Source organism: Dipodomys spectabilis, unplaced genomic scaffold (genome assembly GCF_019054845.1).
Source record: "Dipodomys spectabilis isolate Male_0828 unplaced genomic scaffold, ASM1905484v1 ptg000061l, whole genome shotgun sequence".
NCBI classification, from domain to species: Eukaryota; Metazoa; Chordata; class Mammalia; order Rodentia; family Heteromyidae; genus Dipodomys; species Dipodomys spectabilis.
Genome location: NW_024870738.1, coordinates 4,361,931 through 4,388,885, shown reverse-complemented (window position 1 = coordinate 4,388,885; position 26,955 = coordinate 4,361,931). Strand labels below are relative to the sequence as shown.

Below are 26,955 nucleotides of genomic sequence, written 5' to 3'. Positions count from 1 at the left end.
AGTCCGTTTTAAAAATTGCCCTGCTATTGGTGGAGATACAGCAGGATTACAGCCAAAACTTCCCTGCATTTCCTGCCAAAATCTGTGTCAGATTTAAGACACATGCTTCTGCAAGCTTCCATGAAGGTTGTTAAAAGAAGTTTTAATCTAGAGTTGGGTTCTAGCCTTCTGTAACTGCTAGCATTGGTAGCCGTACCACTTCTTTATAAAGTAGCTAGAACCTGGACATAGAGGGAAGAGATTTTTTTTTAATTTGTTGCACATGAATTGAATGTAGAGTTCTTTCTTTAAATGGAAGACTTATCCACCTCTTGATTATTTTTGGAGCATGAGAGTGAGAGTATTTTCATTTTTTTTCTTGTTTCTCTCTCTCTCTCCCCACCCCTACCTAAGATTGTGCAAAAAAGTACCTTGTCTAATTGAAGTCATTTCATTGGATTTTGATCACAACTGATTTTTTTTATTGTGAAAATACTGACAACTGATTTTTTATGTGAAGTTTTCCTTGAACTTTCCTTCTGGAGAATGCCTTTTGAAATAATTTTCTGTGGCTGACTTTTTTCAACTGTGTAGTTATCAATGGATATTGAAGTATTCAAAATGTACAGAAAGTGGGCAGTGGTGAATATTTTCATGGTGTCTTGTGTGCAGCTGGTGCAAGGCTTCAGTAATCAACATGAACCAGTGAAGGTAGGTGAGCTCAGTTTATAATGTGGTAAACTGGCCTCTATGCAAGGTTTTCTTTCTTTGCCCCCACAATTTTGGAAGCATTGTGAAAATGAAGAGCACTATTAGTAGTGAGCAGAGCACTATTAATAATGGACAAGATGTATCCTGCATTTGTAACTGACAGCTCTGTTTCTTAGGACTAATAAGTTTCTTGCCATGAGCATTTTAAAATGTTGGAATTTCTTGGTGATTGTTTCTTGGATTATTGGGTGGATGGTAGTATAGCATGAGCATTCTGAAATCCTTACAGATGGAAAACTTTCTCTCAATTGTATATACTAATGACACATGGTTTTCTAATGAAGCACTGATTTTATTTTTAAATTGCATTAGTATTCTCTATTCAGTATCTTTAAGTAGTTGTAAAAAGGGGTTTCAATTTGACATGGCAATTTATGAGTACAAGGTATCTTGATCAATATCATCCCTTCTGAATTTTTTATGACACGAATAATTTTGTGGGTCATTTATTTTCAGATAATTTGTGAGCAGCAAAAGTTAGTCTATTTCTTTAGTAAATTGAAAATGTTAATGCTTTCTATGCATATTTTTTATCAGTTTTTTTAAAATCAAGGACCACCACTGTCTAGAAAAATGCATTCTCAGAGTTTGTTTTGGCTCTTTGCTTTTTGAAATGTGTATGAAATTCAATAATAAATCTAGCAATCAGCTCTTTGGTTCTAAGAGCAAACATCAAGGAAAACCTAACACATTGAGAGGAATTCAAAAAAATTTTAAATGGGGTTTACTGATGTAGGAACAGTATTTTATCCAATTTTATACATTTCAAAAGATGCGACATTTTAAAACATTTCATTTTTCCTAGTGTTTCAGATATAATTATTTTGTCAGAAGTGATGCTAAATCATTATTGGTTTAGGAATTTCTGGTTATGATCAGACAATAAAATATGTCACGAGTTTTTGTAGCTGTTGTTTTGCAACACGCGTTTCATCAGGGACCATATTGACCCCAAAAGAGGAGAATTCCTTCCTGGTGGGAGTGTGATGTTTTTGATATGTAAAGTGAAGATACACATGCGGCCCATAAACAGATATGCAGAATCTCTGTATTAAAATTATTAGGGAAAAATATCTGAAAGGCTTTGCCTGGCATGAGATTTTTGTCATTTTGTCTGATAGCCTTCACCTTACTATCTTTTCTACTTTGAAATACACACCAGCCATCATGTTGGATCTCTGTGCCAAATGGAAGGTGAAAAGAAATCCTATTCTCAGCATAGGTAAGAGGAGTAAGCATTCGGGCTGTGTAAAGCAAATACAACTTTTCAAAATGCCCAGCTTCTTTGTCTGAAAACAGGAATCCTTTAAATGCGCTGGGCTCGATGAATTTTACAATTATGCCAGTATACTTTAAAAAATCATCAGTTTATTTGGTAGTATGAGAGAAGAGACCGAATTATTGCAGATGTATGATTTTTTAAGTTGTTCAGCTCTCTTAAAGAGCTTAGACTCTATGACTCTCTAGCTGTCTTGGGCATAGCCAAGTTTGAAATGTTTTAGCTTTACTCCTGCCATATCCATTTGTTTAACAGGGCAGTGGAGAAAAGCAGCTGCATTTTCATGTGCCAAGAATGTACTTTTATGCATGGAGATGTGGCTGTGCATGCTTTGGAATACAGCTAGCAGTTTTTCTCTTAAATGTCAGAATTGCATTTTAGAAAGGGAAGCACCCTATAATGACCTTATATCCAACCAATTCCTAGTTAACTTAAATTGTGTCTGATATGTAGGAAAGAGTTGCCTATAGCTAAATGGAAGTAGATGTGGCTGGGTGATAAGACATAATGATGTGGATCATTTGGTTATAGTATTCCCTTAACAGAGAAAAATATAAGTAATACATTTGTGTGGGTATGTGCCAGTACCAGGGTTTGAACTCAGGGTCTGGGCACTACTTCTTAACTTTTTGCTCAAGGCTGGTGTTCTACCACATGTCATAGCTCCACTTCTGGCTTTTTGCTGGTTAATTGGAGATAAAAACAACAACAACAACAACTACAACTCAGAGACCCGGGTCCCAGTGGCTCACACCTATCATCCTAGCTACTGAAGAGGCTGAGATCTGAGGGTTGTGATTCAAAGCTAGCCCAGGCAAGAATGTCCATGAAACTCTTATCCCCAATAAACTACTCAGAAAAAGCCAGAAGTGGCACTGTGTCTAAAGTGGCAGAGTGCTAGTTCAGAGTGCAGAGAGGCTCGGAGACAGAGCCCAGGCCCTGAGATCAAGCCCCAGGGCCAGCAAAAGAAAAAAATCTCACAGCCTTTTCTGCCTGAGTTGGCTTCAAACTGAAATCTTAAATATCAGCCTCCTGAGGAGCTAGGATTACAGGTATGAGCCACCAGCACCCAGCACTGGTGTCTGGAAGCAATGTATTTCTTAGGCTAGCTCTCACAGCATGCTCCTTTTCTTTAGCCTATTTGAACTAACAAAGTCATACTCAAGAAAGTTCATTGTCATTATTCCTACTCAAATGACCCAATGAGCTCTTATCCACTTTTCTATCAGGCATAGACATCAGCAATTCTTTCACTGATACTGTCATTTATAACCTTATAGTTAAATATATTGAATTCTAAGCTTTGGCACAGACATCTCTTCTAACCTTCTTAGTTATAACTGATTATTGGTGGTTGAAACATTTACGCTACTATAAAATATTATTGGTACTAAAGATACAATATATCTTATATCTTGAGAATGCTATTTCTTTTATAGAAATTTTTGTCAGTGTGGGACTTTAACTCTGGGCCTGGGTGCTGTCCCTGAGCTCTTCAGCTCAAGGCAAGCATTCTACCACTTGAGCCACAGCACCACTTCTGGTTTTCTGGTGGCCTATTGGAGACTCACAGACTTTCCTGCCGGGGCTGGTATTAAACCACAACCCTCAGATCTCAGCCTCCTGAGTAGCTAGGATTATAGGCATGAGCCACCAGCACCCAGTTTATATTTTTAATTTAAAAATCCTGACTTAGACCTATGGATAACCCTTTTGTATAAACCCACTACTAAGAAAATTTCTAGAATGAGACTAGGGTATTTATATCCACAGATGATTTTATGAACAATCTGAAAATGAGAGCATCTGAAGCTCTTAAGCACATTTATTACCACAATAGATAAAGATGCTAGAGAAATATGGGTAAAATGACAGTAAAATTGTTTCTGAGAAATTTCCAGGCCCAACTTATTCTTAGCACGTGATATGAACAGAGGTTGTGAATTTACTGTAATTGGGAATGGAAGTTGAGATGAAATGAAATGAGGCAGAGATGAGATACACATTTTTTCTCAGATTGCTTTTATGGTAGTGAGAGTATTTTTCTCTTTTCCTAGTTTCTAAGTCTTAGACTCCTTACCAACAGACTAGGACATTTTAAACCAAAGAGACTCCGTAATCCTCACCTCCCTGACATGAAAGGCTTGGCTGTTTGATATACTAATTTTCACAAAGAATAACCCTTTTTTCTCATTAGAACGTTCCAGTATTCAGTAATTCATCCAAAATTTTTCCCAATAAATTTTTATTGATTGCCTCCTGCTCCTATTCACTGAGCTAGAAAGATGCAGCAGGAAATCAGACATGTCATTTCTTATCAATATCACTAGGCCTCCAACCCTATCTAGTCACAAAAGACTAGAAAGTGCAATCTTAACTTTTACTTGGAAGATAGAAATCTGGAAATAATGGTAAACCCTATTAATAACTATCACATATGGTCTCTCTTTAATGCTTCTGAGCATACCTTATCTCTAAAATGATGAAAATATTCCCAGTCTTACAACAACATCAGGGCATGAATTATATTGAGACACCTTGGGCAGGGCAAGAGGAGAAAAAGTTTATGGATTTCCATCATGTCTCTTTTAAGGGAACGGAAGAGCCTAGACTTTGCTCTCATACTTAAAAAACAACTTCAGAGAAGATAAGAAACAGCTATGACCAATCACTGAGATAAAGTATGTTGAAGGAAAACAGGTTTGTTTATTTTGGTCAGGAGGATTCTTCTCCCTGGAAAAAAGGAAAACTCTAGATTCAGCTCAGTAAACATTTGTAGCATGTACTAATACATGCCAAGGATATGAGTAGAAATCATTTGTGTGTGTGTGTGTGTGTGTGTGTGTGTGTGTGTGTGTGTGTGTGTGTGTGTGCACGCACGCACATGCACGCATGCATGTGTGTACACATATTGGCCATACAGCTTTAACTAAAAAGGGCCTGCGTGCTGTCCCTGAGCTTTTGTTGCTCAAGGCTAGCACTCTACCACTTGAGGCACAGCACCACTTCCATCTTTTTGCTGGTTAATTGGAGATAACAGTCTCATGGACTTGCCTGCCCAGGCTGGCTTTGAACTGTGATCCTCAAGATCTCAGCCTTCTGAGTAGCTAGGATTACAGGTGTGAAACACCGGCACCCAGCTGACATGATCTTTTGATCAGTGGGCTCACAGAAGCATGAGCTTGAAGGGATGACAGAAATGCTAGATAGCAAAGCAATCATAAGTAAGTTCCAAGCCTGCGTGCATCATATCTTAACTGTGTCTTGTGTGTCTCATTGGTCAAAGCAGGTCACATGGATAGAGCTAGGAAACAGATTCCTCCCTTGGCAGGTGGAGAGAGGGAGTGGAATTTTTTGTTGTTGGTGGTGGTCCTTTGGCCTGAACTCTGGGCCTGGGCACTGTTCCTCAGCTCTTCAACTCAAGGCTAGCACTCTACCACTTGAGCCACAGCGCCACATCCGGCTTTTTTTTTTCTACTTATGTGGTGCTGAGGAATCTAACCCAGGGCCTCATGCATGCAAGGCAAGCACTCTATCACTGAGCCACCTTCCCAGCCCATGGGAATGGAATTTTTTTGACCATAGTTTATAGCTTTGAGTTGTTCCCTAGGCACTTGTCACACAGTTGTTTCTGGCAACTACAGATAAGTTTTTCATCATTATCATTTTGGTAGTTTGAGAATATCTAACCTTTTGAGATTGGCTTCTTCCACTACTAATGCCTTTGAGACCTATGCAAGTTGCTATGCTTACCAGTAGTTCTTTTACTGTTGAATAGTATTACTTGGGTTTCTTACCTATTCACCTCCTGAATGATGCACGTGGATGAAGTTTTTATCTATGACAAACAAAGCTAATACAAGTCCACATGTACAATTTTTTCTGGCTCAATCTGTTTTAGGATTTAAAAAAATAAATTTATTATTATAATCATTGTATAGTTGTACAAAGTTGTTTCAATTCACCAAGCCAACTATGAACACAATGCACCTTGGTTGGTGTCACCTTTTCTATCATGTACAAACTTGGGTGTGAACATAGACTTCCTCTCTCAAGGTACGTTCCTAGGAAGACTTCTGGGTCATATACTTTAGCATGTTTTTTTAAAATAGCAAGTTGTGTACACATTTTCCCAAATGTTGTACCATTCAGAGCTACTTTGGAACAATTTAAATCTATTCTCTCTCTGCTCAGATAATCTGTCTAATGGGACTTAAGCAGATTCCTTGATAGGTGAATGAGGAGGAACACCTAGGAGGAGAGTGGGAAGCAGAGCATGATGGGTACAACAGAACCAGAAAAAGGTAGTGGAGTTAGCTGAGCCTTTACCCTCCAGGTAAAGATGACACGCAAAATGCTCCTTCAGCGAAACTCAAAAAGTTGCTAAGACGAGGAGGGGACATGGGGCATGGGAGGACGAGGAGAAAGAAAGTAATCAGTCTAATTAATGTTCAATAGGTATATCATTTATACTTTTCCATTGAATCCCAGTACGTTAAAGCAGTACCTATGTTTTTAAAACTTCGCTTCGAGGAATGGGCTGTTTGAGATTTGGAGGAATTTGAAGGGTGATTTTGTCTGCCATTTAGGATTGTTTCTTAAAGCAACCAATCTCATCATGCTGCTTCACTAAAAAATTAATTTTGGGGGGCTGGGAATGTGGCTTAGTGGTAGAGTGCTTGCCTAGCATACATGACACCCTGGGTTCGATTACTCAGTACCACATAAACAGAAAAAGCTAGAAGTGGTTCTGTGGCTCAAGTGGTAGAGTGCTAGCCTTGAGCAAAAGAAGCTCAGGAACAGTGCTCAGGTCTTGAGTTCCAGCCCCAAGACTGGCAAAAAAAAAAAAATGTATCTTTGGTCTCCAATCTTGGAAAAAGTCACACAGGCTGGGAAATGCTCTGCAATCAGCTGATATGAGATTTAAAAATCTGTTTTAAGAAGATATTCATACTAAGGCTGGACACAGAGTCTCAAGCCTATAATTCCAGTATATTGGGAAGTAGAGATTGCGGGAGGGGGGGCGGTGTAGAAATCCTGCTTCAAGGCCAGCTCAGGTATAAGAATTCTTGAGGCTCTGTCTCAATCAGTGTTTGGGAGCAGTGGTACATACCTGTCATCACAGTGACAAGGGGAAGCACAAATAAGAGGATCACAATCCAGGCTGGCCTGGGCTTAAAGTGAGACACTATCTTGAAAATAGCCAATATAGAAAGGGACTGCAGGCGTACCTAAAATGGTATATTATCTGCTTAGCAAGCATCAGGCCTGCAATCCAAACCCCATCATGTACTTCCCAATAACCATAAAATATTTTAAACCCCAAGTGTATAAGTCAATGGAATTTAAAGAATAACACTTTCTCATTATGAAAGCCATTTATTTCCTACTAAAGATTAGTAGACTTGTACAGAGTTCAGGCTCTAACCAGGTCTTTGAAATGAAAATTACTATCAGCATGCCCTAAATTAGGAGTTCTCATTCAAATTAGTTGGATGTATTTTTTAAAAAACCTTTCATGTTGGCATAATTTTAGATAGACAGTTTGCACAGATTTCAGAGGGCTGCTCTAAATCCCTTACCTAGCTTCTACTAAAAATCCTGATGACAAAGCTGCAGCCCACAACTTGAAATGAGACTGAAGAGGAGCCTCAAGGTTCAGTATTTTTTGGAAGCTTCTTTCCAGGTAGATTCAAAGTGAAGCCAAGGTTGAGAAGCTCAGCAACAAACTGCACAGTGTGTAGCCAGCCAACCAGCAGTATAGCTATTGCTGGGAAGGTGACTCAGTGGAAGAGTGCTTGCCTTGCATGCATGAGGCCCTGGGTTCAATTCCTCAGCACCACATAAGCAGAAAAAGCCAGAAGTGGTGCTGTGGCTCAAGTGGTACACTCACCTTGAGCTGAAGAGCTGAGGGACAGTGCCCAGGCCCAGAGTTCATACTCCATGACCAGCAAACAAACAAATAAAAAAATGTGGAATTGCAAAGACTTTAAGTCTCATATTTTAGAAACTGACTTGTGGCAGCAAAGAAACCAGAAAATGATTTGCTCTTTAGGAGCGAAATTGCTAACCATCTTGCATTGGCAAAAATAATCTATTATAATAAAAAAAAGATCTGATTATCTCTTTCACTTCCTCTTGCTGACTGCTTTTTAGTTATTGTAGCTTTGATTAGTAGCACTGGATCAGATAGTAGAGATGAATCTCAAGTGAGTGATCTGGCAAAATTTAACTGTTAAAACCACTGAAATCAATGACTTACGAATGTATTGGTGACTATATTCACACTTTTTCATGCTTATTTTTGTATTGCCCATGCAAGTAATATAAAGTTGATTGTATAAAAATCAATCAATGCTAGAAATCTATTGGAAACAATGGGTAGTTGTTCTTGACCTTTTGTAAATGAATGTTCTAGATGAATTAGTTATTAGTTTTCTATGTTGTTGAAGTGTTACCATTTCCATTTATAATTGTGAAATAACTGGGTGTCATTTCTAAGTTCTTCCAAACTAGATTTTAAATTATGAGAAAACATATGCTTAAATGATTTTGAGTGCTTGGGTAAATATTGCAATTTTTCATGACAAAGCAAACCATGAACCATAAGTTCAATTCAGTCTGGAGAATTGAATTTATTTTTCACCCGAGTTTCCATGATTGAATAGTTCAAAAGTATTTTTGAAATAGAACTGAAACCTGTAAGAACTATGAAGTCATACATTGGCCTATATTTATGGATGGCATTAGATGAAAATTCACCACAATAAATAAAAATCTTTTCAACACAGTGAAATTTAATCTTTAAAGAGCTATTTAGTTGATTTCATCACTTTCTTGTGGAAGTAGTATTCACAATATTTTAGCTGAAAAACATTAATTTAGAAGATTAACTTGGATATGAAGTGGTTTTATTGTCTAACTAGAAGAGGAAGTGAGTAATCAAAAGAGAGACTATTGACCAATGAGCCTTGATGTAGAATAATTGAGTTTCAGAGTTGCTTAGTAGGACCTAACAATTTTTCTGTTTCATCCTTAGAGTTCTTAGATAAAGAAGCTGTGACAAGCACATTAACCCAATAGCAATTCCACAAACCCTGTTTGTGTCCCTCAAGCTTCTCCCTACCTTCATTCTCATTAAATTTCCTTCATTCATATCTCACAGAAAAAAAATTTTAAAACCCACATATCTAAGAAAGTAAATTTTTTTAAAAGGCTAGGAGTGCATTTTATAAGAAAAAAGCATATTTCTGAAATTCAAAACATGTTTTAAAATTAAAAACTGACACAAAAGATTAGATGTTAGGAGATTCAAGGTTTCAAAATAGTTCCTTCTTTTTTGGATTGTAGTCTCCAGGCCTTTACGGCCTAGGTTCTCAAATGAATAGTAGATATGAAAGCAATTTTTCATTGGTGAGAAAATTAGTATGATAAAAATCTGTGCTACTTTCCCATGGTTACTGTAACAAGTTACCATGAATGTAATGACTTAAAACAACAGAAAAGATATTTGAAGTCAAGATGTCAAATGCACAGAGAAAATCCTTCTCTTTCTCGTAGGTCTTCCAGCTTCTGGTGATTCCAGACAACTCCTTGTTTATGGCCACACTCCTTCAGTCCCTGCCAGTCTTCACATGGCCTGTCCTTTGTATTTACTCCTTTTCCTCTTCTCTTGTAAGACCACTGGTTATTGTATTTAGGGTTTACATGGATAATACATCATCTTAAGACCCTTAATTCTGTGACATCTACATATATCCCTTCCCCAAGAAAGGTAAAACTTACAGATTGCAGGCACTAGGATGTGAACATATCATTTTTTAACTCCACAGTCAATCCAGCATAATATTTATTGTGAGAGTATTGACCACCCAGGAGAAGAAGTAAATCTGTGATTCAATCATACATAGGTAAAATGTAGATCAAAGGTAGGAGATATCATTTTACCTAGGCATTGATATACATTTGAATAATCTCTAATTTAAACAGATCTGTTTATATGTGTGTCAGCAATGAAAGTTAAAAAAAAAACTTAAGTGATTTTCTCTTCCACTGATATTTTTGTCTCAAGCAATCCTCTCTGTCAGTGTTAGAGCGGTCTGAGCAGCAGATGAGAGCTGCTTCTAGTTTGGAAGAACTGCTTCAAATCACCCACTCTGAGGACTGGAAGCTGTGGCGATGCCGGCTGAAGCTGAAAAGTTTTAGTAATATGGACTCCCGCTCAGCATCCCATCGGTCCACCAGATTTGCAGCATCTTTCTATGACATTGAAACACTCAAAGGTAGGTGTGTGAGTGGCCAATTCTTACTCTATTAGATAGTGACTGATACACCAACTTTCTCCAAAAGTTTGAGTAGAGCAAGGGTGTGTCAGAGTGAGAACCAGTGCTTAGGCCCTGAGTTCAAGCTGCACGACCAACCCCCCCCCCCAAAAAAAAAAGGTCCATCAAGTTTACATTAAAAATGAACCTGGATATTCCTTAACAAAGCGCATTCTAATACCATGCATACATAGATTTCAAAAAGAAAAACATAAACTATCGCTATTTTACTTCTTCCAAATCCTATGATTTTGGGTAAAAGTGAAAAGCAGAATGTAGAAGCTGGGTTGTCATAATGGGAACTGGTATTATTTTTTAAATTTTATGTTATTGTAAAGATGCTATACAGAGGGGTTACAATTACATGAGTAAGGTAATGAGTACCTTTTTTTTTTTCTGGTGGGTCATGGGGCTTAAAATCTGGGCCTGAGCGCTGTCCCTCAGCTCTTCAGCTCAAGGCGAACACTCTACCACTTGAGCTACAGTGCCACTTCTGGCTTTCCGGTGGTTTATTGGAGATAAGAATTTCATGGACTTTCCTGCCCGGGCTAGCTTTGAACCAGGATCCTCAGATCTCAGCCTCCTGAGTAGCTAGGATTACAGGCATGAGCCACCTGTGCCCAGCATGAGTACCTTTCTTGAGTACCTCCTTTTTTTTCCCCTACTATCCCTCCCCTTCTCTCGCCTCCCCCTGGATACTGGTATTACTAAGAGCATAATGGAGAAAATTCTCCACACAAAATAGACTCTGGGCTAAAACATAACGTCAAATTGGTCCTCCATGTCTGCAGGCTTCTACACCAGGGGTTTGACCAATGATGGATGGAAAATATTTGAAAAACAGTTGCATCCATACTGAACATATGAAGACTTCATTTTCTTATCATCAGTCTCTAAATAATGATAGTGTATTAGTCATCTAGAGAGGATTTAAAGTACATGAAGGAATGGCATGGGCTACATGTAATACTACCCAAGTTTATATAGAGAGCTTGGGCACCCAAGGATTTTGTTCTCTGGGGGAAGGGTACATAGAGCCAATCTCCTGCAAATATAAGGTGACCACCACACTTCCTATTGCCTTCTTGGAGAAGACTCTAATGTCTTCTTGCCCCACTTCCAGTGATTTACGCACTGAGATACAGACCAAGGAAATCACTGTATGTGTGAACTGTGCCATAATGAAGGAAATGCTTGCCAAATGAACTTGTATGGCCTTTAATAGGCGCTTAACTTTTTTGATGACATGTCAGAAACAGCCCAAGAAATCATTGTGGCACCATGGATCTAACATTGTACATTTGAATAATATGATCATCTGTTACATGATTATATTGACTAAATATTTTAAATTGGCCATTAAATAAAACGTATTGTTTTCTTTTCTGCCCAGAGTTGTCTTTTTTCCCTCCATTTATTAATATATGATGCTGCACAAGACTTGGCTGTGAGGAAGGCTATGTATAGATGGAGACAAATCCCTCAGCAGCAGAGTGGACACAAGTGTGAAGAAGACTGTGTGTTCCTGTGTAGGACTCTGTGTGTGTGTGTGTGTGTGTGTGTGTGTGTGTGTGTGAGAGAGAGAGAGAGAGAGAGAGAGAGAGAGAGAGAGAGAGAGAGAGAGAGGGAGAGAGAGAGAGAGAGAGATGGTAGAAAATATGGCCAAGGGGTGAACATCCAATTATGGCTTTATGGCAAATAATGACAGAGATTTCATGAAGCAGAGTAATGGCATCTCATTAGGATATCAAAGGCCTTAACCAGATTACCTGAAGGTCCGAGGTGAGCATGGAGATGCTTTGAGGCAGCAAGAGTTATCACAAAACCCAAAGTAAGTGATTTGAGGGCTAGAGTCATGCATCTGTGGTAAAGTGCTGCCTAGCAAATGTAAGACCTTGAGTTCAAACGCTATTACTGCCCCCCCAAAGTAATTTGGAATAGTCAGTGAAGTTGACATTTTCTAAGGAGGAAACCATTAAAAATAGGGAATTTGCAGACTCTACAGCAGTAAGTAATCAAATCATTATGCTACATCAGCTACACTTGGTTATCAGATCCCTCACGTGTATATTTCAGGGTAATTGGCAATAGTAAAAAAATAGAGTTATAAAGCTTTTAGTTAGTGGCATTGCTCATAACTGCATGAAATTTTGATTAAAATCTTCTCCAACTTTCAATACTTTGTTTTGAAAAAGAAAAAATAAAAATCAAACTCTAAGTAGAATTTTAGACAAGGACTGTTTTTATAGCTGATTACTTGTTTGTTTTCCCAAAGATTCATGATGAATATTAGTGAATCAAATAGTACCATATTAATGCTTAATTGATCAATTTCTCTCTCCTATTAGCCACTTAAAACTCTTTATATAAATATTCATAATGAGGAATTTTAAAAAGCTTTCTCAATACTGAAGACTGATATTATGAACAAATATTTACATAAATTACATAGTCACATACATGGTGTTATTTTGTATTTTTGGTAATTGAAGAAACAACATAAGAAGAAAATTAGGGTAAAGGAATAGAAAAGGAAAAAGCAGATAGAAAAGATATTAAACTGAGTGGGCTTATTTCATTTTTTATATACAAATATTTGGAAGTATTGAATATTTCCAAAAGTGAGTACACTGTTCTGAGGAAAGATTAATTCCACTTAAATGCCCATTCATGTGCTTGTCAGGGTTAAGTCTCACAATAAATTATTTTAGCAACCACCAGAAACGTATTTCTTGATGGTGCTAGAATATATTCACACTTGACTTTAAGTAGAAAAAAATGCTATCCAGCTGTGTCTCTAAATTTTGCTTGATAAATACTATTTACATGTTACTTCTTTATATGCTTCCATTGACTTCTTCAGTAGTCAGCTTCTCCAGATAGATCAAACATGGTTGTACACAGACATAATGTTCTTTCCCAAGGGGAACCCCTTCCCCATGAAAGTACGGTAAAAATAGAATGGAGCACTTATTTGGGGTTTAATTTTTTTTTTTTGTACGACATGGGCCTTGAACACAGAGCCTGGGCACTGTCCCTGAGCTTTTTGCTCAAGGCTAGCACTCTATCACTTGGAGCCACAGCACCACTTCCAGTTTTCTGGTGGTTCATTGGAGGTAAGAGTCTCACAGACTTTTCCTGCCCAGGCTGGCTTTGAACCATGATCCTCAGATCTCAACTTCCTGAGCAGCTAGGATTACAGGTGTGAGCTAGTAGTGCCCAGCTGGGGTTTCCTTTTTTGTAGGCAAACTTTTCTTAAAGGACTGACAAGAATAGCCTTCTAGCAAAAGAAACACACAGTAAAAATGTGAACACAGCTCTCTAGATTCAGCACCCTGGCACAAGCTGGCACATTCTGGCACAGCAGGACCATTTTGTTTATTGTCCCTATGAGCTTGTTTTCTGCAGTTATAGATGAAGAGTGGCAAAGAACCCAGTGCAGCCCTAGAGAGACATGCGTGGAAGTTGCCAGCGAGCTGGGGAAGAGTACCAACACGTTCTTCAAGCCCCCATGTGTCCTTGTGTTCCGGTGTGGTGGCTGCTGTAATGAAGAGAGCGTCATGTGTATGAACACAAGCACTTCCTATGTTTCCAAACAGGTATGAGGGTGGTCCATCATCAGGCCTGGCCTCTTCAGCGCTTTAATGATGATGGAATTGTCAGTTGCCACTGGCTTTGTTGTCAGCCCCTGTGCTTACTGCTTTACCTGCATAGTCTCATTAAATCCCTAAAGACTAAACAAGCTGAAAAATTATCTGATCCTTCTCAACAGATGAGGAAACCGAGGCTCAGAGAAGTAACTTACACATAGGTAGACAGCTGGCCAATGACAGAGCTGGGATCTTAACCTGGTATCTAGGACTCCAGAGTCTGAACACTTACCAGTCACTATCTCTCTAATGGTAGTAAGGTCAAGAATCAGAAAATATACAGAAGTGACTAGAACAGGTTGATCTCAGAAATGAAGGCAGTCACACTGTCTTGTGCATCTGCTAGGTTCTGTGTTGCCCAACTGAAATGTCTGGTGAGAGTTTAATGAAAAGTGTGGATGGGAATGGAAGAAGAGAGACAGAAGAGTAAAGTACCTAGGACTATCACAAGAAGGGAGAGTGGTTCTGAGTGTTAAACTGAAGAGACCAGAGGGACTGTGGAAGCCAGAGCAGCTGGACTGGCTGCTGCCACCACCAACCCTTAGCCTGGCAGGAAATGGGGACCGGTGCTGGGAGAGCTGACGGGCACCAGTTATGCCAGCCATGGGGGCCGGTGACCTGGGAACAGAGCCTGGTGGAGAAGGAAGGAGAAAAGACGGTATCTCTGAAGAGGCAAAGAGAGAATATCCAGCACAAAAGACCTTGGAAAAGAGGTTGGGAAGGTTGCTCAGTGGTAGAGCGCTTGCCTTGCATGCATGAGGCCCTGGGTCCAATTCCTCAGCACCACATAAGCAGAAAAAGCCAGAAGTGGCGCTGTGGCTCAAGTGGTAGAGCGCTAGCCTTGAGCTGAAGAGCTGAGGGACAGCGCCACATGACCATGACCTCATGACCATGAAAAGAAGTACTACAAGAAATCATATATGCACTAAAGTTATCCATGGTAGCCAATTTTTTAATGTCAATTTGTTTGGTTAACAGGTTAACTTATTCTTTTTTTTCCTATAAAAATATTTTTTAAGCTGGATGCTGGTGGCTCATACCTGTAATCCTCAGGAAGCTGAGATCTGAGGATCATGGTTTAAAATCAGCCCAGGCATGAAAGTCTGTGAGACTCTTACCTCCAATTAATCACAAAAAAAGCTAAAAGTGGTACGTGGCTCAAGTGGTAGAGTGCTAGTCTTGAGCAAAAGGAGCTTAGGGACAGGGCCCAGGCCCAGAGTTCAAGGCCCCAGATCAGAAAAGAAAAAAATAAGGAAAAATATATCCTTTAAAGTTCAGGGTTTCTTTTTCTTTTCTCTATTTTTGGAGAGGCTGGGTGGGCGTGGTATCAAGGAGCCTTGTGATTTCACCCAGCGTTTTTGCTCATGGCTGGTGCTCTACCACTTGAGCCATGCTTCCTTTCTAGCCATTTTGATGATAAATTGGAGATAGATTCTCACAGACTTTTCTGCCCCAGCAGGTCAACTTTGAATTGGTGATTCTCAGAGGTCAGCCTCCTAAGTAGCAAGGATTATGAGTGGTAGCCTCCAGCACCCAGTTCCTGATTTCTTTTTTGAATGCCTTTTAAATAATCTGGGATTTTGTGAAAACTCTGACCTCTAATATCTGAAAATCAGAAGTAGATAACATAAATATGGCCAAGCATCAACTGTTAGCAAAACAAAGTTTGCATAATGTATGATGATTTAGTTGATGATTGTGTGATATCCTAGAGAAAGCTGAAGAATTGTGCAAGAAGATGAAGTTTAGGCAAAGCAAACACTAAAACACTTACTTATTCTCATGGAAGTTCCATTACATGTTGAAAGGTCAGAAAAAAACACAATATTAATGGATTGTTTCCACTTAGTAGATAGTTGATTATTTTGTTTTGACTGCTGTACTCAACAATTGATTCATCTTACAGAATGTGCGCAAGTAAAAATGTACAGTAGTTTTTCTTTCCAAATATGCATATGTGAACATTTTAATAGAGAATATCAAAACACTCATCTCAAAGTTATAGATCACATGGTGAACTCCCTATTCAAAAGAAAATAAGTAAATGAATATATAGTAAACATTACATGGAATGGGGACTGATGGACAGCTCATTAAAATCAAGTTCAAAATTCTGTACACATCATAGAACAACACTTGATAAATATATAATCTCTTTGTTTATCTCTTTCTTAATCTGGAGGATAAGAATAATAATTTAAAAAATCTCACCCCATACTGTTTCATGAGGGGTAAATTATTAATAAAGTATTGTCAGGCATGAGTGGCTCACATCTGTATTGAGGAGGCTATGATCAGAGGATCACAGTTAGTTAGGTTAGTCCAAGCAGAAAAGTCTCCCGTTAACTAGCAAAAAACTAGACATGGAGATGTGGTTCTAAGTGGTATTGTGCCAGCCTTGAGCAAAAAAAGGACAAATGAGAGCTCAAAAGTCTGAATTCAAGCCTAATACCAGTACACACCTCCCACCAGCACACACATATGCACACACACTAATCACAAAGTGCCTGTTGTAACAGGCTGAGGATATAGAAACATAGAATGGCATAAGTTTTCATTTGGACATGATCTTATGTCAGCTACTCAATGCTGTGGGGGAAAAAACACCCTAAACCTCTGTGGCTTCAAAGAACAACAAATGATCATCACGGATGTGATGATCAATTAGTTTAAGGGGCTCAGCTGTGCTTGGCTCAAGCCTGTAGTGTGAGCCTGAATCTTTTCTCCTGTGCCTCTCATTCATTAAACAACAACCCTGTCAGATTATATTCTTTTTTTATTTTTTTTTCAGTCGTGGGGCTTGAACTCTGGGCCTGGGCGCTGTCCCTGAGCCCTTCAGCTCAAGGTGAGTGCTCTATCACTTGAGCCACAACTCCACTTCTGGTTTTCTGGTGGCTCACTGGAGAAAAGAGTCTCACAGACTTTCCTCCCTGGCCTGGCTTTGAACCTCGATCCTCAGCTCTCAGCTTCCTAAGTAGCTAGAATTACAGGTGTGAGCCACTAGCACCCAGCTTATTCTTCTATGGTTACAGATAAGCAAGAGAAAAATAAAGTCTTACAAAGCATACGAGTTCCAGTTTGTACTTGTGTTGTGCCTGCTAAAGTTCTGCTGGCCAAAACTAGTGACATAGCTGCATCCAAAGTCAAGAGTCAGGAAATTATAATGGAAGGGATAAGTAAATAGTTGGTATAATGATCACATCCAGCAAGTACTCACAGAACCTCCATAGCTCATTGAATCCCTACAATTTATTCTCATATTTAAAGTAAGAGCAGAGGCCAGTGTCATTTTACACAGATATAAATGACACCAAAAAGTTAGGACATTTGAAAAATCATGAGCTGGGCGCCATTGTCTCAAGCCTGTCATCCTAGCTACACAGGAGGCTGAGATCTGAGGATCACAGTTCAAAGCCAGCCCAGGCAGGAAAATCCCTGTGAGACTCTTATCTTCCATTGACCATCAAAACCTAGAAGTGGAGCGGTGTCTCAAAGTGGTAGAGTGCTAGCCTTAAGCAAAAGAGATCAGGGACAGCAACCCGGCCCTGAGTTCAAGCCCCAAGACAAAAGAAAGAAAGAAAGAAAGTGAGCGAGAAGGGAGGGGGAGGAGGGAAAGAAAGCAAGGAAGGAAGAAAGAAAGGAAGGAAGGAAGGAAGGAAGGAAGGAAGGAAGGAAGGAAGGAAGGAAGGAAGGAAGGAAGGAAGGGAGGGAGGGAGGGAGGGAGGGAGGGAGGAAGGGAGGGAGGGAGGGAGGGAGGGAGGGAGGAAGGAAGGAAAGAAGAAGGAAGGAGAAAAATCACGAGCTACTTCATAAAGGTGAATAGCCCCTCATTCCATCATTCTTCATCATTAAAAGTTTCATTCTTATTGGCCAACTTTGCTAAGGTCACTACCATAAATACAGAGGCAAAAATGCAGATTGTGAATTTTTTAAAGAAAATAATAAAGTAAAATACAATTATGGCTATCTTTCTCTGTTATAGCTCTTTGAGATATCAGTGCCTTTGACCTCAGTACCTGAGTTAGTGCCTGTGAAGGTTGCTAACCACACAGGTTGTAAGTGCTTGCCAACGGCCCCTCCCCATCCATACTCAATTATCAGAAGATCCATCCAGATTCCAGAAGAAGATCGGTAAGCATTTAACATACTAGATTGTGTTTGTCCTAGCCTAGAAAAGACCTCATGAATTATGGTCATAATTTTTTTGTTGCTCATTCATCTTTTAGCTTCAATGTCTGCTGTTAGTAACGGTTTGGCAAAAAGATTTTTATTAGGGTTTGAAACCCAAAAGCTTGGTGGTTAGGATCCACCAAGTATAGACACTTTGGTTATTGTAAGTGCTTGTCCTTAATATGCATGGTCATATGTAGTTGTAAAACTGCACCAATGATTCATTGGAAATGGCATAACAATTAGTATACAAGTTTCTCAGTGTTCTATTTTAAAATAGCGTAAGCTAAGAAGCACTGGCAGCTCAGGCCTGTATTCCTAGCTGCTCAAGAGACTGAGATCTGAGAATAGAGGCTCAAAGTCAGCCAGGGAAGAAAAGTTCAAGAGGCTCCTATCTCCAGTTAACCAGCTAAAAGCCAGAGTAGAAGTGTGGCTCACATAGTAGAGCACCATCCCTAAGTAGAAAAAGCCAGGTGAGAATGCACGGCCTTGATTCAAGCACCAGTACTGTATGGGGTTTGAAAAATGACTTAAAATTCATTTGACTTTCACATTTTATTGAGACTCCTTTTTGTGATTCTTTATATAAGACAAAAGTGCTCTAATGTGCTCTGAAAACAAGGGTAAGGATCATTGATTGGGAGGGGGGAAAATTTAATATAGGGAAACCATTAAGGGCAAATTGGAAATACTGAGTAGAAAGATTAAAGTAGCTAAGTTAAACACTTGGATTTTGTAATAAAAGTATTATGTGTCAAGTGAAAGGCAGCTTGTGATTATATGCTAGTTAACACTGAGCCAAGAAAACACTTCTTTTTCCCTCAAGCAAAGATTAAGTGTATGGGAGAGGAACATACATCTACTTTTGAGATCTTCCTGCTGCCTTAGCTAACATCTTTATTTCCATCCTAAAGAAAATAATCTCAGAAACTATGTTAGAGCACTATTTACTCTGGGTAAATAAACTGTTAACAGCTGTAATTTGCCTAGTTTTTTTGTTTTGTTTTGCTTTGTTTTTGTCAGTCATGGGGGGGCTTGAACTCTGGGCCTGGGCGCTGTCCTCAGCTCTTCAGCTCAAGGCTAGCACCCTACCACTTGAGCCACAGCGCCACTTCCAGTTTTCTAGTGGTTTATTGGAGATCAGAGTCTCACGGATTTTCCTGGGCTGGCTTTGAACCATGATCCTCAGATCTCAGCCTCCTGAGAAGTTAGGATTACAGGCATGAGCCATCAATGCCCAGCTTAATTTGCCTAGTTTTAACAACTATCTTTTGTAGGAGATAAAATAACTTTTCTGAATTACAGCCTGGTTTCTAAAAATCACCCAATGGAATATTCATAATTACAGAATTACTATCTAATAAGACACAGTTTGCAAATATGAGTTCAAGTCTCATAACTGTCATTTCTTGAAGTGAGAGCTTTTGAATGTTGTCCCTGAGAATTTGGGAATACACAATGCATTTATTAACTACAATCACTGCATTATACAATACAGTATATAATAAACTTGTATTCCTCCTGTGTGACTGAAATAGAAAATAAACGCATTAGAACTGTGACTGCTGATACACTTGGAAATTTGTTTAATGCTTCAAAATTTTGATTAGTTTGGAAAGCTTTTAAATCTAATCTCTTGATTTCTTTTCCTAGATGCCCCCATTCCAAGAAACTCTGTCCTATTGATATGCTATGGGACAGTACCAACTGTAAATGTGTTGCACAGGACGGGAATCCACTTGCCGGAACAGAAGGTAATGATAGCAGCAATGAAATTATAATAGTCATAATAGCAATAATACGTCCAATTAATGTTATTGAATACTTATCTTAGCCAAATTATGCTACAATCTGTTTTTGTTTTTATTTTTAAATTTTGCTGGTACTTGAACTCAGGGCCTGGGCACTGTCCCTGAACCTCTTTGTACTCAGGGCTAGTGCTCTACCACTTGAGCCACAGTGCCACTTCCAGCTTTTTTTTTTTTTTTTTTTTTGAGTAGTTTATTGGCGATCAGTGTCTCACGGGGACTTTTCTGCCTCAGGCTGGCTTTGAACCGCTTAGATACTCAGCCTCATGAGTAGTTAGGATTACAGGTGTGAGCTGCTGTCACCTGGCTGCTTTTATACATATTTAGTCTTCACAACATTTTTTACAATTACAGTTGAGATGTCCAGTAATGTCCTCAAGGTATACAGCTACCACTAATAGAAGCAGCCAGATCCTAGAGCCCTCGGCTGTGATCATATAAGCCTACCGGTGGCATCAATCTCCTCTTTAATCTCAAAGAAAAGTCAAAAGTAATTAAGAATGTCCCAAAGCATTGCATTCAAAAAGAGATTTAAACTTTAATGAAAACTACTTCTGAACTAAACACTACTCAACCACAGTTTACCAACTCATTTGTATAAAGGTCTCACAGGAACATAAAGTAATTTTGGACTCAGGTTCTTTCAAATACATCATGTCAAAACATGCCAATAAAATTGAAAAAAAATGAGGAATAAGGGAAATCTTTTTTTGGAACGGGAGTAAAATAAAAACAAAAAAAAGTTATTGGTTCAAGATGGATTGGGAAAAAAGTAGGTTAGCATCCTTGTTCCTAATCTACAATTTTGTGGTTCTTAGTGAAAAAGAAGGCATTTTAAATTTTATTTCCCAGAAGTTCGACAGAGTTCCACTGAAAACAATTCCAAGGAGTCATGCAATTTACATCTTGCTTGTTTTAAGCTATAATCAACAAACAAAAACAATAGAGATTCAGTATTAAGAAATCTGCTTTAGAAATGACAAATAACAGCCTACTTTTGATTGTCCTCTCAGCTTCCATGTAAATGTTTTCATGAAATCCTAGTCCAGGGTGTGAGGTAAGCCTACAGTTCATCTACTTTAATTGCCCAAGTAAACATGGACGATCCTCTACACCCTTCTCTCTGAGTATTCAGATACCCTCTGCCAGAATAGAAATCAAGGCAGCAAGGAGAAGTACTATATTGAACTTCAATTTTTTTTCCTCTCCAGAACTATTGTCCAATGGTATATAATGTACATTTTAATAGGATAAAAAGATTAAATCAATGTTAACATATTTTATTTATTCCTTTAGAAAATAGTATCATTTCAACATGCAACCAATACAAAATGTATTAATAAGATACTCTTTCTCTGTGCTAAGCTTTCTGAATCTAGTATGAACTTCATACTTTTAGCACATCTCAATTTGTATTCCCAGTTCATGCTCAACAGACATGTGAGGCCCAGAGCTATCTTAGTGGACAGTCCAGTTCCAAAACATCAATTCATTGGCTCAGTTCTCATCTGATAGAGCCTTGTAAGACTGATTCTAACTCCTTCTTCACGTGATTCATTTTTAAATAGTGTTAGAAACTTACTGTGGGCCAGGCGCCAGTGGCTCATGCCTTTAATCCTAGTTACTTAGGAGGCTGAGATCTGAGGATCTCAGTTCAAAGCCAGCCCAGGCAAGGAAAGTCCGTTAGACTCTTATCTCCAATGAATCACCAGAAAACCAGAAGTGATGCTGTGGCTCAAGTGGTAGAGCACTTGCCTTGAGCTGAAGAGCTGGGGGAAAACTCCCAGGCCCAGAGTTCAAGCCCCATAACTGACAAAAAAAAAAAAAAAAAGGAAGTTACTGTGGGAAGCAATAGCCATAGAACTTAAATTCTATTCTAGTTGAAGTTTCCGGGTCACATAGGTTCTGAGGCAGAAGGATTGCATGCAAGGACAATGCATTAAAGGGTGAAGAGAGAAGCAGTACATTGTGATGCAGTTGCTAAAAGGCATCAGCCCATTCTATGGGGAGTGGAAGCTGGGCCCTCTCTTGGGGCACATCTTCAATAACCAGGTGAAGGGGCTGGGCCTGCACACTAGTACAGACTTCCTCAGCAAGGGACTTCCCATTAGATGAGGAGGCAGTTACTGGGGAGGAACTCATTCAGTCCACACATGTATCACGGTGGAAAGACTGAAGTGGTCTGACCCGGAGAATAGGAGGGCTTAGGAGTGGAGAGGAGAGAACTCAGCACGTTTGGGGTGCTGGAAGATATTCAGCGGAGTGGGGACGTCTATGGGGTGGGGGGTTCTGGGTAGATGGGGGAATGGAAGCTAGGAAGGAGCTAAATTGAACACCTTGTGAGCCTTGTGCTGGAGACGCTGGGATGTGATGCTAAGGCCAAAGAGAAACCACTCAAATAATTCAAGCCGCAGAGGGATAGCACCCCCTGAGAATCTTTAGCCAAGTCAAGCTAGCACAGTATGGGAGAAAATGAGTTGATCCAGGCAGCAAAGGAAGCTGGGAGATTTGGGGAAATGGTAGGCATGATGGAAATGAGATAAGCAAGTAGTCTCCATCACAGTCCTTGCTAATTTTCATCTCCCATAATTGCTTAGTGTGCCCAAATTCAAGTTAATTTCTCCAGTAATCCTACCAAACTGCTGGCATATACTGAGCTTTCTGTTCACTATTCATCTTCCCCACGAATGTGGCTGTTAAGCCAATTGCTTTTTCCACAGTGACTTTTCTTCCCTCCAGTGAGTGCATTTGGATTAACAAATGCCAGCCTGATTTATTTTTCTATGGTTACAGTGAAGTCATTATTCAAAGCTGTTAAAACAACCAAGTAAAACAAAAAGAAACCATTGGGGGCGTCTCTATTTTGTAATGTGGAGGATTTAGGACATTCCTTTCCTTCTCAAGAGAGTCATAATTTCAAGGATGTATTCCCCCAAATTTCACCTATGTATTCTTAAAATTATAAATGAAACAAGGATGAAGGCAGAGCACACTGATAGCGCATCACGCAGGATGTCTGAACTCAGTCTTCCCTTTGCCTGTAAGGAATGTAAGGGCTGCCTCTCGACTACAATCTGCTGAAGTGAATTCAACACCTTGGGGATTGTGTTTTTCTAAACCTCCCTGTCCAACAATGGAGGTAGTCCTGTATGAAATGCTCCGAGTGGATCTCTGCTGCCATCTAGTGGTCCATATGAAATGTTAAGCACTTCCTCTTCCAACGAAACAGTCTTGTCTTACCCTAAAGAGACAGCTACTTCACTGCCTTATGGTATACACCGCTCACCATTTTCCTTTTCCTGTAAATCAGAACGGGGTTTCCGGGGCATCTATTCCATATAGTTTCTAAAACACTCACCATTTAAAAATCAGTCAAAACCATGAGATTGCATGTTGTGAAATTACCATTTGAGTTAAAGGTAAGAGAGAGAGGACAGGGTGAGGAAGAAGAGGGGGGGAGAGGGAGCAAAGAAGAGAAGGTGGGAGGGAACGAGAGACAGAGACAGAGAGAAACAAATACAGAGGCAGAGAGAGACTTAGAAGTTGTTGTGGTGAGAAAATTCACTTTTATGATAGGGAGGGAACTTTCAAAACATTTGGAGTAGTGGAGTAAGATGACTAGGTTTGAGTTTGATAATCATGTGAAGAAGAGATGTGAGGAATAAAACGTGGTGGTGAGATGTCTGAGAGGCCACCTTCACAAGGAATACAAGGAGCTGATCAAATGTGTGGCCATTGCAGTGGTGATGGAAAAAGGAAGAATAACCTGGGGGTGGGGGAGGGTACTGGCCAGGGATGGGAGTTCCAATGGAGAGACTTCAGGAGGGTGTATATGGTTGAACTACTTTATGTACATGTGTGAAAATCGACTAGTACAACCTATTGGAATTGTTTTAAGAACAGGAATGTGGTCAAGGAAAGAGAAGAAGGGGCTGAGTTTGATTGAAACACATTTGATATATTTATGCTAATATTGCCGTGCACTCTACTTGTATAACTAATATGTGCTAATGAAACATCTTTCAAAAAATGAAAGAAGCAGAGGGCCAGTGGCTCATGCCTGTAATCCTAGCTACACAGGAGGCTAAGATCTGAGGATCTCGGTTCAAAGCCAGCCCTGGCAGGAAAGTCCATGAGACTCTTATCTCCAATAAACCACTAGAAAACTGGAAGTAGCGTTGTGGCTCAAGTGGTAGAGCGCTTGCCTTGAGCTGAAGAGCGCAGGGACAGCTCCCAAGCACAGAGTTCAAGCCCCACGACCAACAGAAAAAAAAAAAAAGAAAGAAAAGTCCCCATGAGGCTCTTATCTCCAATGAACCACTGAAAAACTGAAAGTGGAGCTGTGGCTCAAAGTGGTAGAGTACTAGCTTTGAGCAAAAGAGTTCAGGGTCAGTCCCTAGGCCCTGAGTTCAAGCCCCATTACCAACCAAAAAATAACCTCCCCCCTAAAAAAAACCCAAAAAACAAAAATGAAAGAACGAGCTGAGGGCTTCAGGACTGACTAGATATTGTGTCCAAACGTAATACATTGTTTGCATCCAGAGTAATGGTTCCATTCCTTAAAAGAGGCAAACTGGGAGAGAAGCCTGTCTAAGGGAAGAAGCCCCTACCTTTTCCTCTCAAAGCTTCAAGAAATGCAAAGTGACTAAGTTCAAATTCTTCCAAAGTTTCTACCTCTTCTATTCTTTTTGCAATGGATTTCAATTTACTAATTAGGATTGGACAAAAAGAACCACCTATCCAATTATTTGGAACATTTTCTAGAAGTATCCATGGGCTAAACTTATCAAAAGTATCTCAAAGGATCTTCAGTAAAATGTATCTTCCAGTAAATAACTATGGAATCACAGTTCATTGCCTCCGTTTTGTCTTTCATACCATTGTATTCATCTGAGTTGTAGACTGTATCACCATTGCTATTGTCAGTCTGGTTCTGAAATGTATTGCTGCAACACAAATTACTTCCATTCTGCTCTCCTTTTAATCTCCTAAAAAAATTGGTAGCAGGGCACTTATAACTCATAGACACCCTATACATAACTGCAAATGCTTAATTGTCACCTATCTGATAATGTCTAAAATACCTTAAAACCATTCAGCAAATGGTAATTTCTCACAAATTATACAACACGTGGGTTTTGTGTTTCTGCTAGAAAGTTAGAGGTGAATCTCCTTAATCTGGTGACTAAATTAAAGGCAAAAACCTATAGGAAAGGAAATTGAGTGAATCCAACTTGTATCAGGCTAATGTAGACTCAACAACGAATGAGTGTTCATAGTATAGAGAGCTCCAGCTCTCCAACCAACATTTGTCTGTTTCTGTTTAGACTACACTCATCCCCAAGAACCGGCTTTCTGTGGGCCACACATGAAGTTGGACGAAGATCGTTGCGAGTGTGTCTGTAAAACCCCGTGTCCCAGGGATCTTATTCAGCACCCAGAAAACTGCAGTTGCTTTGAATGCAAAGAAAGTCTGGAGAGTTGTTGCCAGAAGCACAAGATTTTCCACCCAGAGACCTGCAGGTCCATGGCTTTTTCACTTTTGCCTTAACTTAATTTATGTAAATTAAGTTAATGGAGATGCCATGTTGATTCGATGGGATTCCCTCTGAAGCTATTTTTCCCCCTCAGTGTTCACATCTCCCCCCTTTTTTTTGTTGGTCATGAGGCCTGAACTCTGGGCCTGAGCACTGTCCCTCAGCTCTTCAGCTCAAGGCTAGTGCTCTACCCGTTGAGCCACAGCACCACTTCCAGCTTTTTCTGCGTATGTGGTGCTGAGGAATTGAACCCAGGGCCTCATGCATGCAAGGCAAGCACTCTACCACTGAGCCACTTTCCCAGCCCCACATTCCTTTTTGATAAAAAAAAAAAAAAAAAAACCACATGTTTTGAAGCTAAATAATAAACAAGTGAGTACACTGATGACTTATTGAGACATGAAGAAACTCCTGCTTGCTATTATGAGTTTATAGGTCTTAAGCAAAAACCAAATTGATGGAATTTAAACTATTACTGAGCGGAGGGGAGAGAGCTATCAGCAGACTGTTTTGTTCCAGTTCTTTCTCACCGTATATGTGTTGAGTGTTTTTCTTTGATGAAGGGGATGCCACTAGATTTATATAAGCAAGAATTATTTTCCATGGCCAGAACATTTGGATGTTACTGTTTAGGCTTTAATCAGTTTTTTTGATCCACATCGAATAACCACTCGAGATTTCCTATTGACATTTTAAATACATGTCTAGCATGTATTGAAAACACAAGCAAATCAGAACAGTTTAGTTCTTGATGCTAAATTCTCATCTTCACTTTCTTTTGGGACAGCTGTGAGGGCCAATGCCCTTTCCACGCTAGAACATGTGCTAATGGAAAACCAGCATGTACAAAGCATGGTCGCTTTCCAAAGGACAAAAGGGCTTCCCAGGGGCTCCACAGCCAATGGAATCTTTGATTCACATTTGTTTCAAATTCCCTATCCCTGTCATTTAAAACAGCAGGTGGCTTTGCCAAGTTGTTATCACTGTTTTTCCCCATCAGGTGTTTGGAAAAAAAATCCGTTTAATATTGTATCACAGAGAATCAATCCAACCTTGAATTCAATGCCAGCTGAGTATCCCCTGGTTCACTGACAGATGACCTCTAGCTGATGTCTTTGCATACCGAGGAGTGGAGAGGAAGGGACCTGTGGAGCCTATAGCTGTTGATGATGAGAAAGGTTTGCTTGTCATTGAATGGCAGGTGCCATAAGTCTGATTATTCAGAGTGGACAGGGAAAATGACAGAATCTCCGAGTCCTCTGCTAAGTGCAACTCTTATGAATTAATCTGATTCTTGCTTATGCAGACTCTCTTTGTATGATCAACACTGACTTCTAACCACTGTTGAGCTTGTAGCTTTTGAATTTTAGTAAAAACTACTGTCTGATGTGTTATATTTAAGTGTATTTAAAGGAAATAAACACCACTATTCAAACTGTG

The 26,955-nt window shown here is 39.5% G+C and overlaps 1 protein-coding gene across 1 annotated transcript; it reads left to right on the top strand.

The window, feature by feature from the left end:
- Nucleotides 1–441: 441 nt before the first annotated feature.
- Nucleotides 442–26,955, top strand: Vegfd (vascular endothelial growth factor D). The gene is made up of 7 exons (XM_042680471.1): nt 442–690; nt 10,101–10,311; nt 13,759–13,949; nt 17,983–18,131; nt 19,824–19,924; nt 25,306–25,501; nt 26,303–26,955. Exons 1-7 carry the CDS (start codon nt 580–582, stop codon nt 26,427–26,429), a joined length of 1,086 nt encoding a protein of 361 aa, XP_042536405.1. The 5' UTR covers nt 442–579; the 3' UTR covers nt 26,430–26,955.